We start from the raw sequence: 17,839 nt of genomic DNA, 5'->3' as shown, positions 1-17,839 counted from the left end.
GTAGGGTCTCCTGCTTGGGTTGGACTAGATGACCTCCAAGGTGCCTTCCAATTCTGTTAATCTGGTTCAGCATGAGAGGGGGAGGGGGCAAAGCAAGAATCAGACGAATTCTTATTACCTACAGCATGAACATTAAACAAGTTTTATACAGTAGAAAAATTACTGAAGGGTAAATGTTTCTACAGAAATCTTTATAGTCCCCCAAATCTTGAGAGCAAAATTATTCTGATGAAAATATTGTTCCCTGGTAAAGTTTTGTGGGTAGCAATAAAATGTAGCATGAAGGAGTTGAAAAGTGGCTTGAAAATGTCAAAAGAATGTGGCACTGAGTAAGCCAGATGAAAACTTTCCTCAGTTGCCTCAAATTTTAACTCCAAAATTCAATGCCGGTAGTCCTCGACTTATGAATGAAGTCCAAACTTTCTGTTATTAAGTGAGACATTTGTTAAGTGATTTTTGTCCCATATTACCACTTTATTTGCCACAGTTGTTAAGTGAATCACTGCAACAGGTAAGTTAGTAATCCGATTGTTGAGTGAATCTGGCTTTCCCGTTTATTTTGTTTGCCAAAAGGTTGCAATAGTTGATCACATGACCCTGGGACACTGCAATGGTTTGACAACTGAACCAGTTGTTAAACATCTGAATTTTGATCGCATGATCATGGGGATGCTACAAAGGTCATGAATATGAAAGTATCATTGTAACTTTGAATGGACACTAAAGGAACTGTTGTAAATTGAGGACTACCTGAACTTTCAATAATTGCTTCTGGGGGAAGTATGGCGAATTTAAGATGATTTAGTGATGGCATAGCCAACCACCACAGTAAAGACCGAGAATCTGATGAATGGACCATTTCCTTGGATTCTGTCCTTATCCTGAGAGAATACGGAATATTGAAATTTTTTACAATAAGACTTCAGAATTAATTATAAAGAACAAATCTCATGGGATATACATCCTGTTTTTGGTTTTTATAAGATTTAATAAAGAAAATCAATTTCATTATTTTAAAAAATGGACATTATAGCCGACAAAAGATTTTAGAAAGAGAAAAGATATATAAATCTATAAGATGACGCAAAGCATTATAACAATAAAAATATTGAAGAAAATTTTTGAAGAATGGAATCAGAAAAGTCTAGCCAAAATATCAACAATGCCAATACTAATGTCTGCTTCTATGGATAACAAAGTGTGCAGCATATAAACAAACAAACAAACAAACAAGTAAATAAGTAGGTAAACATCTCAAATATATTACTGAAGAAATGACTAGTGTAGAATGTAGTAAACAGAGTATTAACATTGAAAACGGATATATAATTCCAGGCTAAGAGAATGGATTTGAAAAGATGTTTCACAATGTCTACAAAAGAAATTAACTGAGGGTTAAATTTTAAAAGGGAAATACAAATGACACAAGTGACCTAGACAAGTTTTTTTCCAATTAGCTTTACAAAAGAGGCTCATTAAAAAGATCCTTGAAAAATTCTGTGATGGGACAAAGAAGAAATTAAAAGAAATAAAAGCCTATGACAATATTTGAATTAACTAAAGATTAACATAATCCAAAGTAAAAAAAAAAGGAATATAAAGCTGGTTTATGTAATGAAGGTAAAAACAAAATACGTTGTTACATGTGGCAGATTTGTATGGACTTTTTGCTGACACCAGAACTAAAAAGATATTTATTTTATGGATTTGCTTTTAGATAAGGGATGGAATATGGGGTAAAGAGATAAATGTTTGTAACCTTAGATAGGATGATAGATCACTGAATTTATTAATACTTATGATGATGTTGGAAGTCACTTCTTCATATAATTCTTTTTCTTTGTTATATTCTTACTTTTCTCTTTCTTTTTTCCTTGCACCTTTTTCCTTTCTATTCTTTTTTTCTTTAGTTTAGTTTATATTAGATTTTACTATTACAATCAAAATTCTGAACAAAATGTTGCTGCTATAACCTGTGCCAATATTGGAGCTGTTTCCCTTCAAATAAATTCCTCTTCTTCATATGAATGGCAGCAAAGGCCTCAGTAGTTGGAAGGAGGTAAAAAATATGTCGATGCTTGTAGTCTTGCAATCAACCCAACCCTACTCAATTGACTTCCTTTGACATGCCTTCCTATAGAAGCTCTTGTTTCCCCAATATGTTTTCATCTTTCAGATGTGATTTTTCAGTTGGAGGGAGACAGATAATACAGGGTGATAGGAAGACCAGCCAAGATATCTTGTCCTTCCTTCCTATCTTCCTTCCTTCCCTCCTTCTTTCTTTCCATCCTTCAGGAATGTCTTCAAATGGATAATTTCTAAATTGTTGTAGATATTGCATCTTTTCCTTTCCCTCAAGATGGAAGCTGATAAAAGACTTAGGGGTTACAGATTACAAACTATATCGTTAGAATTCCTTGTAGAATTCTTGAAGGACCCAGGGCATTCATACCATAAAAAACTTGATTATAGCAGCATTTCTCAAACTTGGGATTTTTAAAATGCGCTGACATCAATTCCCAGCATTTCCCTATCATGCTGCCTGAAATAAAAGACTGCACATGTGAACAATACATGATGGACACTTTTCTGCGGGTGATACAATCAAAATTATTACACGGGATTATATATTTTGATTCACATAGATGTTTTTGATGTTAATGGAATGTAATTTGCTTATTTTTATCTCAGTTCTCTGATATTGACAATGGATAGTAATATGCTTCTCATTGTAAAAGTTTCTTACTGTGCTGTTGTTAAGATTTACAGATCCAAATTCCAAAATACATGGGAATAAATGCCTTGAGCAAATCCACAAGTACATACACAAATATATTAAAAGAGTTCTGCCCTGTTTGGAGTGTAACCAAAAAGTGCCAGGGCAAGCCAAAGTATATTTTTTTAAAAGAAAGAAAATATAATTTTGACATTAAACCCAAAACTTTTCTTTTATGATTCATGAAATGGTATGCATCAGATGGTTTGTGGTATGCGTGTGGGTGAGGCAGGCTGTGTTTTAAGCTTGGTAACTGGGTCCTGCTTCCAGTGGCTTTGGAGATGCCAAATGGTTGCTGCTCCTTTTACTGGAGCATATTGAAGAACATTTTCTGAAGCAAGGAGTTTCTCTTAACAGTTGTCTCCTCATTATGTCCCCCCATGAGTTAACAGCTCAGACAAGTACATCCCCTTGAATCAGAGGTGGGTTGCTCCTGGTTCAGGCGAACTGGTAATAGTGGAAGCGGGAGGCTCCACCCACCTGCCCGGATGCATGTGCAGAAGCTTTGCACATGTGCATGAGCATGCACAAACCAGTAGTACAAAAATTGGCAACCCACTACTGCCTTGAATATACAGTAAAATCTCCCGACACATTGTGGAGCTGATCTGCTGAATACTGTCTTTGCCACAGCTGACTGATACCATTATTAGGAGCCACTGAAAAGAAAAATCAATGCATAAAATTCTCAGGATTTTTTTTATCAGGCAAGATGTTGCTAAAAGCAGAGGATAGGAAACAAGCAACTTTCACAAGGCAGTATGAGTTGAGATACTGAGATCTCAAGGTTTCTCAAGACAGATTGGAGTGGAGATATAATCCAAAACATTCTCCAAGAGACTCGTGTCTTCTTTTGCTTACCTTTGGCAGAAACCTGCCTAGAACTCATCACTTAGAAAGCCAGATGAAATTCCATCTGAAAGCTTATAGGTTTTATCTTAGTGCACATCATTGTTCTCATCAACCTTACTCTGAAGGATTGGAATGACCCATCCTTTTGTAAAAGCAAAATTGCTCCCAAATTACTTGACCTAATTTACCACTGAACTCTAGAAGAATCACAGCATGAGTAGCTGGTCAGCCAGAAGCCCTTCATTCTGACAGACCAGAAATACTAGGTCAAGAAAAAACAACCACCATTTGGCCAGGAAGCACAAAGAAAAAAGTCCACTGAAACTTGGGAAAAAGAAGGAAGAAGAAATATCAGATTTGAACAGCCGTGATGGAAGTGCAGTCTCATGGGGACAAAGGGTGATTGGCTATTGAATAATACAACTTCATTTTAATCTGCACTCCAGGTTTTTATCCCATTGTGCCCATGTTCGAGCCAAGAAGCTAAATTAAGTTGTGAGAAATTGGGTGACCAAGATTTGCTGCCAATTCCTTGTCTAGCAAGAGGGACAGGAGCTGCATTCACATAGACTAGTTAAGGTAGTTCATCATGTCTACCATACACCCTTAGGAAAATATAACTTCCCAAGCTCCTTAAATGGGCTCTGGGCCAAACTAAGAGAAGTGCAGAAAAGAATGAGAGTTAAAGAGCAACGAAAAGACCAACACTGGAACAACAAATGGAGTTTCAGCCCAACAACAAGCACATGCTGAATCGCAGAATAAGCAGTGATTTAACCACACCAGAAAAAGCAGTGTATCAATCTGTGCACTGAGACTCTCATCCTTTATTCCTCTGCAGCACCTTGGACAACATTCTTTGTGTAATCAATCACACACTAAAATATATTTCACATTACTATCGTCTTTCAACAAGTCACAGCACGAAACCTATGACTATGAAAGCTATGAACACAACCTATTTACCAATCAAAGCTGAACTCATTCCCTTTTAATTAAAAAGGAGTCACTTTTCAGGTATATTAGAAGAGATAAAGTGATGGTTTCTTCATTACATTTATTTTGTATAATTGTGCATTATAATAGTTTGTTCTGTTGCATTGTGGGAAGCCACTCCCCTCCCAGGAGAATGAAATGTTCTAGGAAATATTAAAAAGGCAGAATATTATATTTGCCTGGATGATAAAAGATGAAACATGCTTTAAAGAGAGAAAACAATTCCCTGCCTCCAGCAGATATTTGTTGCCCATTAATAAAGACTAGGCCAGCCTATCTACAAAACAAATACCTTCAGCTCCAGGATGATGGGATTATCCTTCAGGGCAAAGCAATTCAGTCAGAATAGTCAGAATAGATAGGTCTGTCTGTCTGTCTGTCTGTCTGTCTGTCTGTCTGTCTGTCTATCTATCTATCTATCTATTTATCTAATCAGCTATGTTTTCAAATCAGATGGTGAGAAAAACTGAAGAATACAAGCATATATACAGCAGTGGTAATAAGCTGATGGCTGCAATGCCATTTTTCTTGGCTTCAGGAAGCACGTTCTGAGTGTGAGATTCTCAGATTTCCTGTAAATTATATCTGCTAAGTGTGGAGACAGCTTTGCTAAGCATACCTGTTTGGTGCACTTTGCAAAACATGAGCACCCATGAGGCAAACTTAAACACTTGTTTGTTTTTCCTCTCACATTCTTGTGTGATGGCAACAACAGGGCTTTTGTTCCCCTGTCTTGAACGAAGCAGCTGGGATCCACAGGGGACCATCAGTTCGGAACAAAGGGTGTCTCATTTTTTCCCCCAGAGCAGGGAAAGGTAGATCTGAAAACCACTTTCACCCAAGGTTCACCCTCCAGCTTGCTTAGGCCTTTCACCTTGACCTCCGAGGCTCATAGAGTAGAACTCAAGTAGTTTACAGATCATCTTTCAGTTCCCTCTGAACCTGCTCTCAGCATTGTACAGGAGTCCTCTGAGCATCTTTTAATTTCCATCTCACAAAACATTCTACCTTCTTTACAGTAAAATTAGTGGAAATCAAAGACCATATCCAACCTAGTGACTCTTAATTGTTCCTATGATATGAGGCTGACTATTCAAATTTATAAACAAACAAAGAGCCTGAAATGATGTAAACAGCCTCGTGGCTTCTACTGGTTCTGCCAATTCGAATCCTTCAATTTCTTTCCTGGCTTCTTCACCCTCCCACCCCAGTCTTCTTTTGGCTCTGATGGGGACTGGAGCCTGGATGATCTCTTTCCTTTCCTTTGTAAATGATTGCCTAGTCAACTTGCAGAACATAATCCTGACATTATCCTGACACTGACAATGTTTCCTTAGTTTCATAAAGACAATAGAAACTACAACTGAAAAACTCATTATGTGAGCGTTGCTGTACCGATTTTTTGTTTATTCATTTCTTTGTTCCTTCATACATTCAGCATAAAAAGCAATAGATGTTTCTTTTTAAAAAAACCCACTATTTTCCTATAGAACGATGTGCTCTAAAACTGAATAGGCTATCTCTGGTTTATGAAAGTATAAAGAATACTTTATAAAGTATTCAGCTCTTTTACTTCTATGGCTTGAATGGTGAGGAATCCCCCGCCCCCGGAGTCCCTGTTTATATTTTGCATAAAATATCTGTGTGTTTGCAGTATGTCAATGAATCTGTTATATAGACGTTGCACATAACAGAGAGGCTAATAGAAATTGTGAATAGAGGCAATGCTCCAGAGTTGGATCTGCATATGATCAAACTTAAGACAGAGTCATTGAAATCATTGAAATGTTAATCATGATTCATTTAGACCTCGCTGGATTAAATAGGTTGACTCTGAGTACAATTAAATCTGGATCTAGGTCATGTAGGGCTTCTGATTTAGTATCACAGTAAGCAGTCATATAGCAACATAGTGGAATGTTTTTTCTTTTTTTTTTTTAGCCAGTATTCATGCTAATTTGTCAGTTTTGGATGGAGTGTAGAAGGTCCCATTTTTGAAGTAAAAAGTATCCTTTACAATGCAAGATTTTCCATGAACTGGTGTCCTGATGTCTTTAATGGTGTCTCCTGAAATAAAAGTTGAGATATATTAACAAGTCAAATAGGGGTAGTTGTAGTTAATACTTTACTCTTTTTTAAAATTAAAAACAAGATGGGCTTGCGAATATTAAAAGAAAAAGCAACTCCTTCACAACAGAATAAAAAGGTATCAATGTGCTTTGTTATCATTGTATACAGTATCAGTCTTCTTTAAGGTTAGAGTCTGTCCATATGGCTGGGGAGGCCAAGTGGATCAAACCAGTGGTGGGATTCAAAAATTTTTACTCCTGGTTCTGTGGGCATGGCTTGGTGGGCATGGCTTGGTGGATGTGGCAGGGGAAGGATACTGTAAAATTTCCATTTCCTCCTGATCAGTTGGGACTCAGGAGGCAGAGAATAGATGGGGGCAGGGCCGGTCAGAGGTAGTATTTACCAGTTCTCCGAACTAAAAATTTCCACTACCGGTTCTCCAGAACTGGTCAGAACCTGTTGAATACCACCTGTTAGGGATGTAACCCTAGGCTTGGCTTGCCAATGTATATAAGCTATGATTACTTTACTGTTACTTTAAATGATTAGGAGATGTAATTGGTTTGTTACCTCAAGCAGCCATAAGAGGGAGCCAGAATGGTTGTTAGCTCTCTCTGTTTGTTAGAAGCTGGTCGGTGTATAGTGAGGTACTGTAGTTTGCTACTGTTTAGCTATATTTTGTGTGTTAGACTGACTATTTTGATAACTGAATTACTGAACCGTGTATGACTTGGACTGTTAACCGGACTCTGAATACCTCTATATTTCTACATAGGAAACTACTAGATTTTATACTATTCAGTGTCTCTGTATGCTGGTTTGTGTGTGTTATTCCATATCACTCTCGTTACGCTTCTCTCCATACTCGCTCTTCTAACGGGGAGCTTAATTACTTAACACCACCTCTGGATCAAACTAAAAGAAGCAGCATTGTGGTGTTGCAGTGGAAGCCCTGCCCCCCTTTTTTACATGTGCAACACTCCTGTAGTAATTGCAATGAAAGAACCCAGAACCTGCAAATACCACCATTATGGATGTTCACAGGCAGCAAGGGAGGGGCGGGACTTAACATCAGCAAGATGGCAGCCACCATACTATAACCAACAGCCATCAGGTACATTGGAAAACAAATAGAAACTAGCATTTAATCCCACATCTACTAAGCAAGGATGATCTAGTTGTTTGGCAGGACTCAGAACCTTGCTATTTTATTTTGTTATGTTTTAACTCATACACATTGATGGCTTTTGGTATAGCAACAATAAATAAATATACATGAGATAGATTAGATAGATAGATAGATAGATAGATAGATAGATAGATAGATAGATAGATAGATAGATAGATGATAGATAGATAGATAGATAGATAGATAGATAGATAGATAGATAGATAGATAGATAGATAGATAGATAGAGTGGGGAGGAAGAAGAAGAGAGAGAAGCAGTTTCTTCTTAATGTTTGCTGAGGTATGTTTGAATAGAAAGCATCAACCACCAAATCTGTACATAACGTAATGCCCTAGCCATGGTTTCCTTGGAAAGGTAAACTTGCTTGAACAATTTTTAACAGTATTCCAACTGCCAAATGACGCAAAGTTCAGATCCCTCTGCACGAAAACACAATTCATCATCTGATAAGGCAAGAGAACAATAGACATGTTATCCGTTTCCTGACATGATGAAATGTGCATCAGGGATTTAATTGCTCTGAAAGACAGATTGCTTGTGAGGTCACCACCTATAGCTGCAGAGAGTGATGACCTGTTCTGCTCAGGTCTGACATCTGTGCAGGCTTACAATTAGCATGTAACCATGGTTTCCTCTTATCTGACAAAGAAGAGGAATCCTGTTTTGTTGGTTGCTCAATTTGAATATGTTTGAATTGCCTAAGGCAGTAGTTCCCAACCTGTTGGGTACCAGGCAGTGGTGGGATTCAAAAAGTTTTACTACCGGTTCTGTGGGCGTGGCTTGGTAGGCGTGGCATGGCTTGGTGGCCATGGCAGGGGAAGTTTACTGCAAAATCCCCATTTCCTCCCAATCAGCTGGAACTTGGGAGACAGAGAAGAGATGGGGGTGGGGCCAGTCAGAGGTGGTATTTACTGGTTCTCCAAGCTACTCAAAATTTCCGCTACAGGTTCTCCAGACTGGTTAGAACCTGCTGAATACCACCTCTGGTACCAGGGACCGGTTCCGTGGAGAGAGGATTTTCCATGGACTGGAGGGGACATGGTTTCATGTGCTGTCTGCATCCCATAGGTGGGGCGTCATTTGTTTGCATGGCCCATGTTCTAGCTGGGAGAACGCGGGTGGACAAACGGAGGCGAGCCAGGACTTAACAATTGCTAACAGTTTATTGCTAACAGGTTGCCAAACGCGGCACTTCACATTTCGCACGTCTCAGCTAACTGGCAACAGCCCTGTTTGATAGCCCTTTATATATGCCGGCTGTCAAACAGTCAAATAATCAGGGTCGAGCACAGCGCCCCCTAGCGAAACAGACCAGAGGGAAAACTATAATACATAACACTCCTTCACACTTAGAACATGCATGCGTACTGTTCCAAATAGCCTGGGCGGCGTCGGACCCGCCCTGATCTTCGCAGAGTCACCTCTGCCTCGGGGTTTGTGGCCGTGGTTCCCATGGCCTCGGGCCTTGCCCCTTCAGAATCTGTCAATGCTGGAAGTTCATGGGAAGAGCAGGTAAGTGTCTAGGATTTTCTATTCTACTATGCGATCTCTCGGGGGAGGTAGACCGGGACCTAAGCGTTTGCTCTGAACTCTCAATGGCTTGCCCATTGGATAGGCCCTGTTGTTCCCCCGCCATGTTTGACTCCCTTTGCTGATTTCGTAGCTGATTGATATGGCGCCTCCGTACTCGGCCATCCTCTAGTTCTATCAGGTACGAGCAGGGGCCCATGATTTTCTGACCAACCCCGGGATCCATAGTGGGTGGCCGGCGTAATTCCGTGCATAGACTGGTGCGTTTAATGGAAAACCCTTAAGCTGACTGTGCGAGTCTAAGGGCTTTGAAGTGGCATATTCTGGGTGTAGCCTGTCTAGTGTTGTTCTGAGTCACCGACCCATTAATAATTCCGCTGGGCTTTTGTTTCTCATGGAGCATGGGGTGGCATGCTGCCATAGCAAGTACGTGTCTATGTCTTCCTGCCAATTGAGGGGGCCAAACCTAGCCAGTGCTTCTTTCGTTGATCTGACCACGCGTTCTGCTAGGCCATTGGCCGCTGGGTTGAAGGGGGCTACAAAAGCGTGTCGGACCCCTAGCCTGGCAAAGAAAGTGTCTAGCAATGCTGCAGTAAATTGTTTGTTTTGTTTGTTTGTTTGTTTGTTTGGATTTATATGCCGCCCTTCTCCAAAAGGACTCAGGGTGGCGTTGGGGCCCATTGTCAGAAACAACCAGATCAGGTAACCCGTGGGTCGCGAACAACCTCCTTAACACCTTGATAATGGCAGGGGCAGTGGTGGTAGACAATAATGCAATTTCAACCCACTTAGAATAAGCATCAACAATAACAATAAAAGATTGGCCCTTTACTGGGCCTGCCAAGTCCATATGAGTCCTGGACCACGGAGCCCTTGGCTGCTCCCAATTCTGGATGGGAGCTCTGGGACAGGCAGGTCGGGACTCCTGGCACGTTGAACAGCCAGAGACCCACCTCACAATGTCCTGGTGACTTCATCCAGACTATGCCCAGGTGGCCTTCGTGAAGAGTTGTCAGCACCGCTTCTCGCAGGGAGGCAGGAATGATCACTCGGCCACCCCATAGGAGGCAACCCTGCTGAGAAGAGAGTTCGTATTGCCTGGTTGAAAAGGGTTGCCACTCGGTGCCCAGTGGTTTCGGTGGCCATCCCCGTTCAGTCCAAGCCAGCACCTTGGCGAGTAGTTTGTCCCGACTCATGTGCGCGGCCACATCAGCTGCTGTTATTGGTAACTGCATCTCGTCGATCAGCAAAACCTCAGAGGCAGGTGCTGGGTCTTTCACTGCGATGGGCAAGGGGCACCTGCTCAAGGTGTCGGCATGGCAAATGTCTTCCCCGGTCTGTGATGCAAGGTATAGTTGTAGGCAGCCAGGAACATAATCCATCTCATGAATCTGGGAGATAGAATTTGGGGTGTTTGTCTGTCCCCAGCGATGATGCCCAGTAGGGGCTTGTGATCCGTCACTATGTGAAAATGACGGCCATAGAGATAAGAGTGGAAACGCTTCACCCCGGCTACTATAGCCAAAGCTTCTCGATCTAGCTGGCTATAGTTCCTTTTGGGCGAAGACAGGGTGCGAGAGAAAAATGGCACAGGGGCTTCTAGACCTGACTGCAGACGATGGCTTAAGACTGCTCCAACCCGTAAGGAGACACATCACAAGTTAGAACCACAGGGAGGGATTCGTCGTATTGGAGCAGGACACTCTCAGAAGTTAAGAATTTTTTAACATTGTCAAAAGCTATGGCTTCCTTCTTGCCCCAAACCCACTTCGCTGAGCGGTCTAGCAATCTATGCAGGGGTTCCACAACAGACGCCTTGTGAGGCAGGAAATATTATAAAAATTGAGCAGACCCAGGAAAGCTTGAAGCTCGGCTTTGGAGGTAGGCGGAGAAGCCTGACTAATAGCCCGCACTTTCTCAAGGGTTGGATGAATTCCTTTCTTGTCCACTAAAAAACCCAAAAATTTGACTTGGGGAACTGCAATCTGGCACTTGGTCATTTTAAGCTTTAAGCCAGCATCACGGAAACGCCGAAGTATGGTTCGCAATCGGGCCAGGAGGTTGGACAGGGAATGGGCTGATACCAGGATGTCGTCAAAATAGGGAATGACGTCTGGTATCCCTTGTAGCAGCCTTTCCATTAAATTTTGAAAAAGTTCTGGTGCTACACTGACCCCAAATTGTAAACGGTTACACTTAAACGCGCCCCTATGTGTAACTATAGTCTGGGCTTCAGCAGTTGCCTCATCCACAGGCAACTGCTGATATGCTTGAGCTAGGTCAAGCTTCGCAAATATGGTTCCCTGACCCAGGGAGTGCAGCAAATGCTGCACCACGGGCATGGGCTTTGCGCTCTGCTGCAAGACACGGTTCAAAGTGCATTTAAAATCAGCACAGATGCGCACAGAGCCATCATGCTTAACTGGTGTGACAATGGGAGTTTCCCAATGGGCATGATCAATAGCCTCTAACACCCCTTGGGCCAATAACTTGTCTATTTCTGCGTCTACTTTAGGTTTTAAAGCAAATGGTACCCTACGCGGCTTCAGACGCCGTGGTGGTACCTGGGGGTCTAGGTTAAAAGAAATTGGGGTACCAGTGTATTTTCCCAATCCTTCCCAAAAAACTTCGGGAAATTCTTTGATTAGCATGTCAAGGTATGGAGTGGTCTGAATTTGATCTATTCCCGTTATGGCCAGACCCAGGGCTTCAAACCACTCCAAACCTAACAAGCTTGTCCTGGGACCCTTGACAACAATAAGAGGAAGCCTCTTATGATATTGTTTAAAGGACACCCTACAGAAAAACTTCCCCAGCACTGGAATGGGATTTCCCTGAAAATCCCTCAACTTTAATGGGCACGGTTTCAATCTCACTTGGGAGATGTCTGGCACAAGTCTCTTAATCCCTGCCCAAGATATGATAGACACGGCTGAGCCAGTGTCTACCTCCATCTGACAGGGTTTGCCCTCCAGTCTAACAGTGAGGAATATTTTTCCCCTCGGGGCATGGATAATCTGATCTACTTCAGACTCGTCCCTGTCCTCACTGACTGCAAAACAGGAATCCTGCTTCCTGAACCCTACGTTCCTACCAAAACTGGAGAGTTTTCTGAAACCCTGGCTGGTGCTGGGAGAGTTCCCTTTTAAAGCAGTTGCGCAAGGCGCAGCTGCCCTACAAACCCTTGCTAAATGGCCCTTTTTACCACAATGGAGGCAGGACGTTTTTTTGAAACGACAGTCCGCTCTATCGTGCCTACCCCCACACCCTGGGCAATTTGTTCAGGACATGGCCTTACCCTGCCGACCTTTGGATTGCTCACCCCATAGGCGATGTACTTCATCATTTCCGATGGCCCCGGTGTCATCGATAACGTTGTCATGGTGCACCTCGGTAGTCTTATCTGCGGGTTGTGGTTTGGAGAATTTCTAAATTTCCTCCGTAGATTTCGTTGATAGCTCTAACGCCCAGGCTTCATCCAGGGCCGTCTGTAAGTCGAGTTCAGGTTTGGCCAGCAGGCGGCATTGTATACGGAGGTCTCTAACACCCCCCACAATCTGGTCTGTCAGGGCTTCATCTAAATCTTTGAATCTACAATGAACAGCTGTGACTCGTAAAGCAGCCACATAGTCATTTATTGTCTCTTCCTCAAGCTGGACCCTTCTGTAAAATGCAAATCTGTCCGTTGTGCGGGACAGCGCTGGGACGTAATGATTCTTTAACTTGGACATTAAAACATCCCAGGTCACATCATGGACGGAGTGTGGGGCAACTAGGGTCTCTGCAAGATTAAACATCTCCGTACTACATAAATTTAGGAAACATGCCTTTTTCCGCTGTTCAGTTAGGTCTGTAAAGCCGTTGGCTTCTAAAAAAAACACTCAAAATGGGAAATATAGGAGCCCCAAGTCTCTGCGGTTGCATTAAAAGTGGCTAGTGTGTTCATTGAGGCCATCTCTGAGGTAACTTCTTCGTCGATTAACCAGAGGCAGTCTTCGCAGGCAAGTGACTCACTCGACCTCTCGTCGAGTGATTCCCTGAGGGGAATTCAGCTCTCAGTGACTTAGCTCATAGGTTAGTGACTTTTCACAGCTCTGCCTGGGCTCCGCCTGTTGATCCCACCTTCGTCGCCAATGTTCTAGCTGGGAGAACACGGGTGGACAAACGGAGGCGAGCCAGGACTTAACAATTGCTAACAGTTTATTGCTAACAGGTTGCCAAACGTGGCACTTCACATTTCACGCATCTCAGCTAACTGGCAACAGCTGAGTCCTGTTTGACAGCCCTTTATATATGCCGGCTGTCAAACAGTCAACCAATCAGCGTCAAGCACTGCGCCCCCTAGTGAAACAGGCAGAGGGAAAACTATAATACATAACAACATCTGGCATGCTGTGGACCGGTGCTGGGGATTGGGGACTCTGGCCTAAGGATCTGCTGCTTTATAGCTCCCAATGAGCAAAATATGCCTTGTAAAACAATAATGCACAAAAACAACCCATTATAAAAACAGAACTTATTCAAGACATAATAAGATTTGTACAATTTGAAGGGAAGCCAAAGGAAGGGGTTGGTGAACAGAATAAAAAGCATTTGTGGAGGGGAAATTCAATGCCCACCTCTATAACAGCAACACACTCTGCAGAAATACAATACATGCTATGCAGAAAATGTTCCTGTATTTTCAAGTAGACATCTTTACATTTGTAGAGACTGCAATTGTAGTTATCAAGGTAAACTTGTCTGAATAACGTTGAGCAGAAATCCACTTGTTAAATGACATAATGTCCAGTTTGCATTGTAAAACAGCTATGATTCATTAGCAGACAAGAAAAGATGAAGATAAACATGTCGTCAACTTCCTGACATGATAAAAACAGATCTATGCTTAGGCCTTACGACTCCATTGAAGACACTGGAACTTTATTCAGATTCCATCATTAAAAATGAATTTATAGTGATTAGCTGAGCAAGCATAATTATTTCTCCTAGCAATGCCAAATTGGCCAGCAAATCTCAAACTGAACAAGGCTAAAAACAGCTTCAGAAGGACATTGTGTGGGGGTTCCCAGACCTTCCTTACATAACCTGTTGCTTTCCAGGTATACTCCCTTTGAAAGCCTGGAATTCCCAGCTGAGATTTCTGTCAGTTGTAAACTCAATACATCTGTGGAGCATCAATTTAGGGAGGCTCTAAATCAGGATTTTCTTATCTTAGTAACTTTAAGATGTTGGACTTTAAGATGTTGTAGTTCAACTGCCAAAATTTCCCAGCCAGCTGGCAAATTCTGGGAATTGGAGTCATCTTAAAGTTAGTAATATTGAAAAACCCTAGTCTAGTCAACTTAACTTTATGGAAAATTCTTGTGGTCAAAAAACAAACAATATATTTACATTACTTTATTTATTTTAGCACTATATAAAGCCACCTGGCTCTAGTGGTGATGGTAATGCCACCACTACCACACACAAATAGCTGTTCTGATTTCTGCGTATAAGCTAATAAAATCACTCCAAATTGCAATAAAGCAAAGTTCAGAAGATAAGTAAGCAAATGTTTCAGTACTTTGATCTGATCCCTGGGCAAAGTAATTTTCCATGTGTCTATATGTCTTTATAAAAGGGATGCCGTGGCTCAGTGGTTAAGACGCTGAACTTGTCAATGGTATTTCTGGAGAGTGCTGGGTTCACTAATAGTAGATCCCTCGAAAAGAAGACTCTGGAAGCCCAGCAGGACACCTCCCAGCCTTACGTAGGCCCTAACAGGTGGAAGAGTGGGAGGGAAGGGATAGCAGTGCAACTGGGCTTTGACTAGCAATGGCTGGGCTGGTGGCAGCCACAGGGAACAGTAAAATATCTTAGGAGAGGAGGACATTCATGACCAGTGACATTTTACTACATGCACCTCCAAGTAAGAAAACATCTATAGATACATAGTCCTCAAGCCTGCAGAGACCAGGTCTCTGCAGCTTTCTGTAACCCAGCCAACTTTTCAAAAGCAGTTTTCTTTGCAGTTCATGTCCCCAACCCAGTGACTGATGTTTGCTAGCAATGTTCCAATATTTCAGGGGCTGCCACAAAGAAGAGGGAGTCGAGCTGTTCTCCAAAGCACCTGAAGGCAGGAAAAGAAGCAATGGGTGGAAACTAATCAAGGAGAGAAACAACCTAGAAACAAGGAGAAATTTCCTGGCAGTTAGAACAAGTAATCAGTGGAACAACTTGCTTCCAGAAATTGTGAATGCTCCAACACTGCACGTTTTAAGAAGAGATTGGACAACTATTCTTCTGAAATGGTATAGGGTTTCCTGCCTAAGCAGGGGAGTTGGACTAGAAGACGTCCAAGGTCCCTTCCAACTACTCTACTCTACTCTACTCTATTCTATTCTATTCTATTCTATTCCATTCCATTCCATTCCATTCTCTGCCTACCTCTGGTTATGAATGTGGACTCTTTTTGGCATTCTGTCTTAAATAGAATATTTTGCTTTGATGTCTTAGATAAACTAACTAATGTTAGTTTATCTTTATGTCCCTGGGCAAAATATTCTGGTGCAGCTTTGCCTTTACATTCCGTTTCAGTAACCAGCAAACCTTTCCAGCAAACCAACACGGCCTTTTTCTTTCCTCCTCCTCTTATACACACTTTTCTCTTTTACATATACACAACTGGATCTATCTTCTCCTCTTCTCCCTCCCCCTCTCTCTATATGTAGGATTCCTGGATTTTTTATTAGCATTGCCAGATTTGGGAAGCAAAACTCCAGGCAAATTAGAAGTTTCTCTTTGCTCCATCAAAGGCAATCTATATTATGTAGTTATTAGGTAGGGGTATATCAGTAGTGGGATTCAAATAATTTAACAACCAGTTCTCTGCCCTAATGATTTCTTCCAACAACCAGTTTACCAAATTGCTCTGAAAGTTAACAACCGGTTCTCCCTAAGTGGTGCGAACTGGCTGAATCCCACCATCCAGTGCTGGTAACCTCAGATTTCAACTCCTGACAAAATGCCATGTGACAGGAGAATGAAGTAGACATGAAGGAGGAGAAATAAGAAAGAAGGAAGGCCCATGAGCTAAAGGGCAAACAAACCTTTACAAACCCAGATAAGGGTGCAGGAGATGGGCAGCAAAAACAGGAATAATTCAGGGAGGAAGGAATGTGAGGAAAGTTCCATGAGGGGTGCCTGTTATTCTAGCATCCAAATGCAGCTTAATCAGTGGTGAGATTCAATTTTTTTTACTACCGGTTCTGTGGGCGTGGCTTGGTGGGCGTGGCTTGGCTTGGCTTTGCGGGCATGGCAGGGAAAGGATACTGCAAAATCCCCATTCCCTCCCCACCCCACTAACCTGCTTTCCAGCTCCGTTCTCCTGTTCAGGGCAATAAAAGAAGATCAGCTGGGAGGCTGGGAGGCAGTGGGGGCAGGGCCAGCCTATTTGCCGGTTCTCCGAACTACTAAAAATTTCCACTACCGGTTCTCTCAGAACTGGCTGAATACCTCTGAGCTTAATATGCGGAGATATGTTCTGACCACTGCATAGATATTCCTTTTTCTTGGTTGAGTTGAATGGTTCTCTATCCACCATTGAGTCAGTAGAAACCATGAAATTTTCTGTGTCCATTACTACTAATACCTATCATTATTTTCCCACTATTTCTCACCTCTGTTCTCAGTCCCTACAGTTACTGACTATCTTCCATGGCCATGGCTGACCAAAATGTTACACACCTTGAGGCTGCTCTTGGATACTGTTGGAATAATGGGGGAAATGCTACTTGAGTTCCAGTCCAACTAAGCTTGGCTAATTGGTGGGAAATGAGAGGAAGGGGATGTCATGGGAGCAAGTGGGAAAAGACTCTCTTGTTTAGTAAGAGGGACTTGAAATCTTAGGAGCTAGGGTTGAATTGCCATCAATAAATTGGGTCTATTGTAGGGAGCATCAGAGTGGAAAGTCCTGCTTACCTAAGCGCCAACCATACTCCCATGAAGACAGCACCGGATAATAAAATTTTTCTTCAGGAGACTTTCTCATTCTCTCTTTGAGGTACTTCTGTCTTCCTTTGCCTTCATGGGAGAAGCCCTTGTATAGCAGCTGTGTGGTCTCTGGGGTTGGGACCCTCATCTCTGGAAGAGGCTCCTGAAGACTCTTCTCTTCTGCTGGCGCCTGGCGGTCTTCCTTCTGGGGAATGCCTTCTCGATTTCTAGAGCTCGAGTCCTCCTTGGGAAGGTAGATGTCAGGCAGCAAACACTTTTGCCTGGAGATGCCATGATCGGGCAGGCGCTGGGGGTATTTTCGTCCATATTTTGCCTTCCAGCTGATCCTGCAGAAAACCTCCTTCTTAATCAGTTCCCTCCAGCCATCCTGTTCCTGGCTAGTTAGTACGCCCCTCATAGCCTGCAAGCAAAGGCAAGCGCTGGTGCAGGA

General features: G+C 42.3%; 1 protein-coding gene across 1 annotated transcript; it reads right to left on the bottom strand.

Moving 5' to 3' along the window:
• Positions 1-5,625: 5,625 nt before the first annotated feature.
• On the bottom strand, positions 5,626-17,839 carry LOC309385099 (protein SPMIP1). The gene is made up of 2 exons (XM_081939197.1): positions 17,377-17,839; positions 5,626-6,691 (listed from the first exon to the last, which is right to left on the bottom strand). The coding sequence occupies exons 1-2, from the start codon at positions 17,804-17,806 to the stop codon at positions 6,573-6,575; spliced, it is 549 nt and encodes a 182-aa protein (XP_081795323.1). The 5' UTR covers positions 17,807-17,839; the 3' UTR covers positions 5,626-6,572.

This window comes from Natrix helvetica, assembly GCF_964273705.1.
Source record: "Natrix helvetica genome assembly, chromosome: 1".
In the NCBI taxonomy this organism is placed as follows: Eukaryota; Metazoa; Chordata; class Lepidosauria; order Squamata; family Natricidae; genus Natrix; species Natrix helvetica.
Note: the sequence above shows the minus strand (reverse complement) of the source record. Positions and strands in the feature narration are given on the sequence as shown.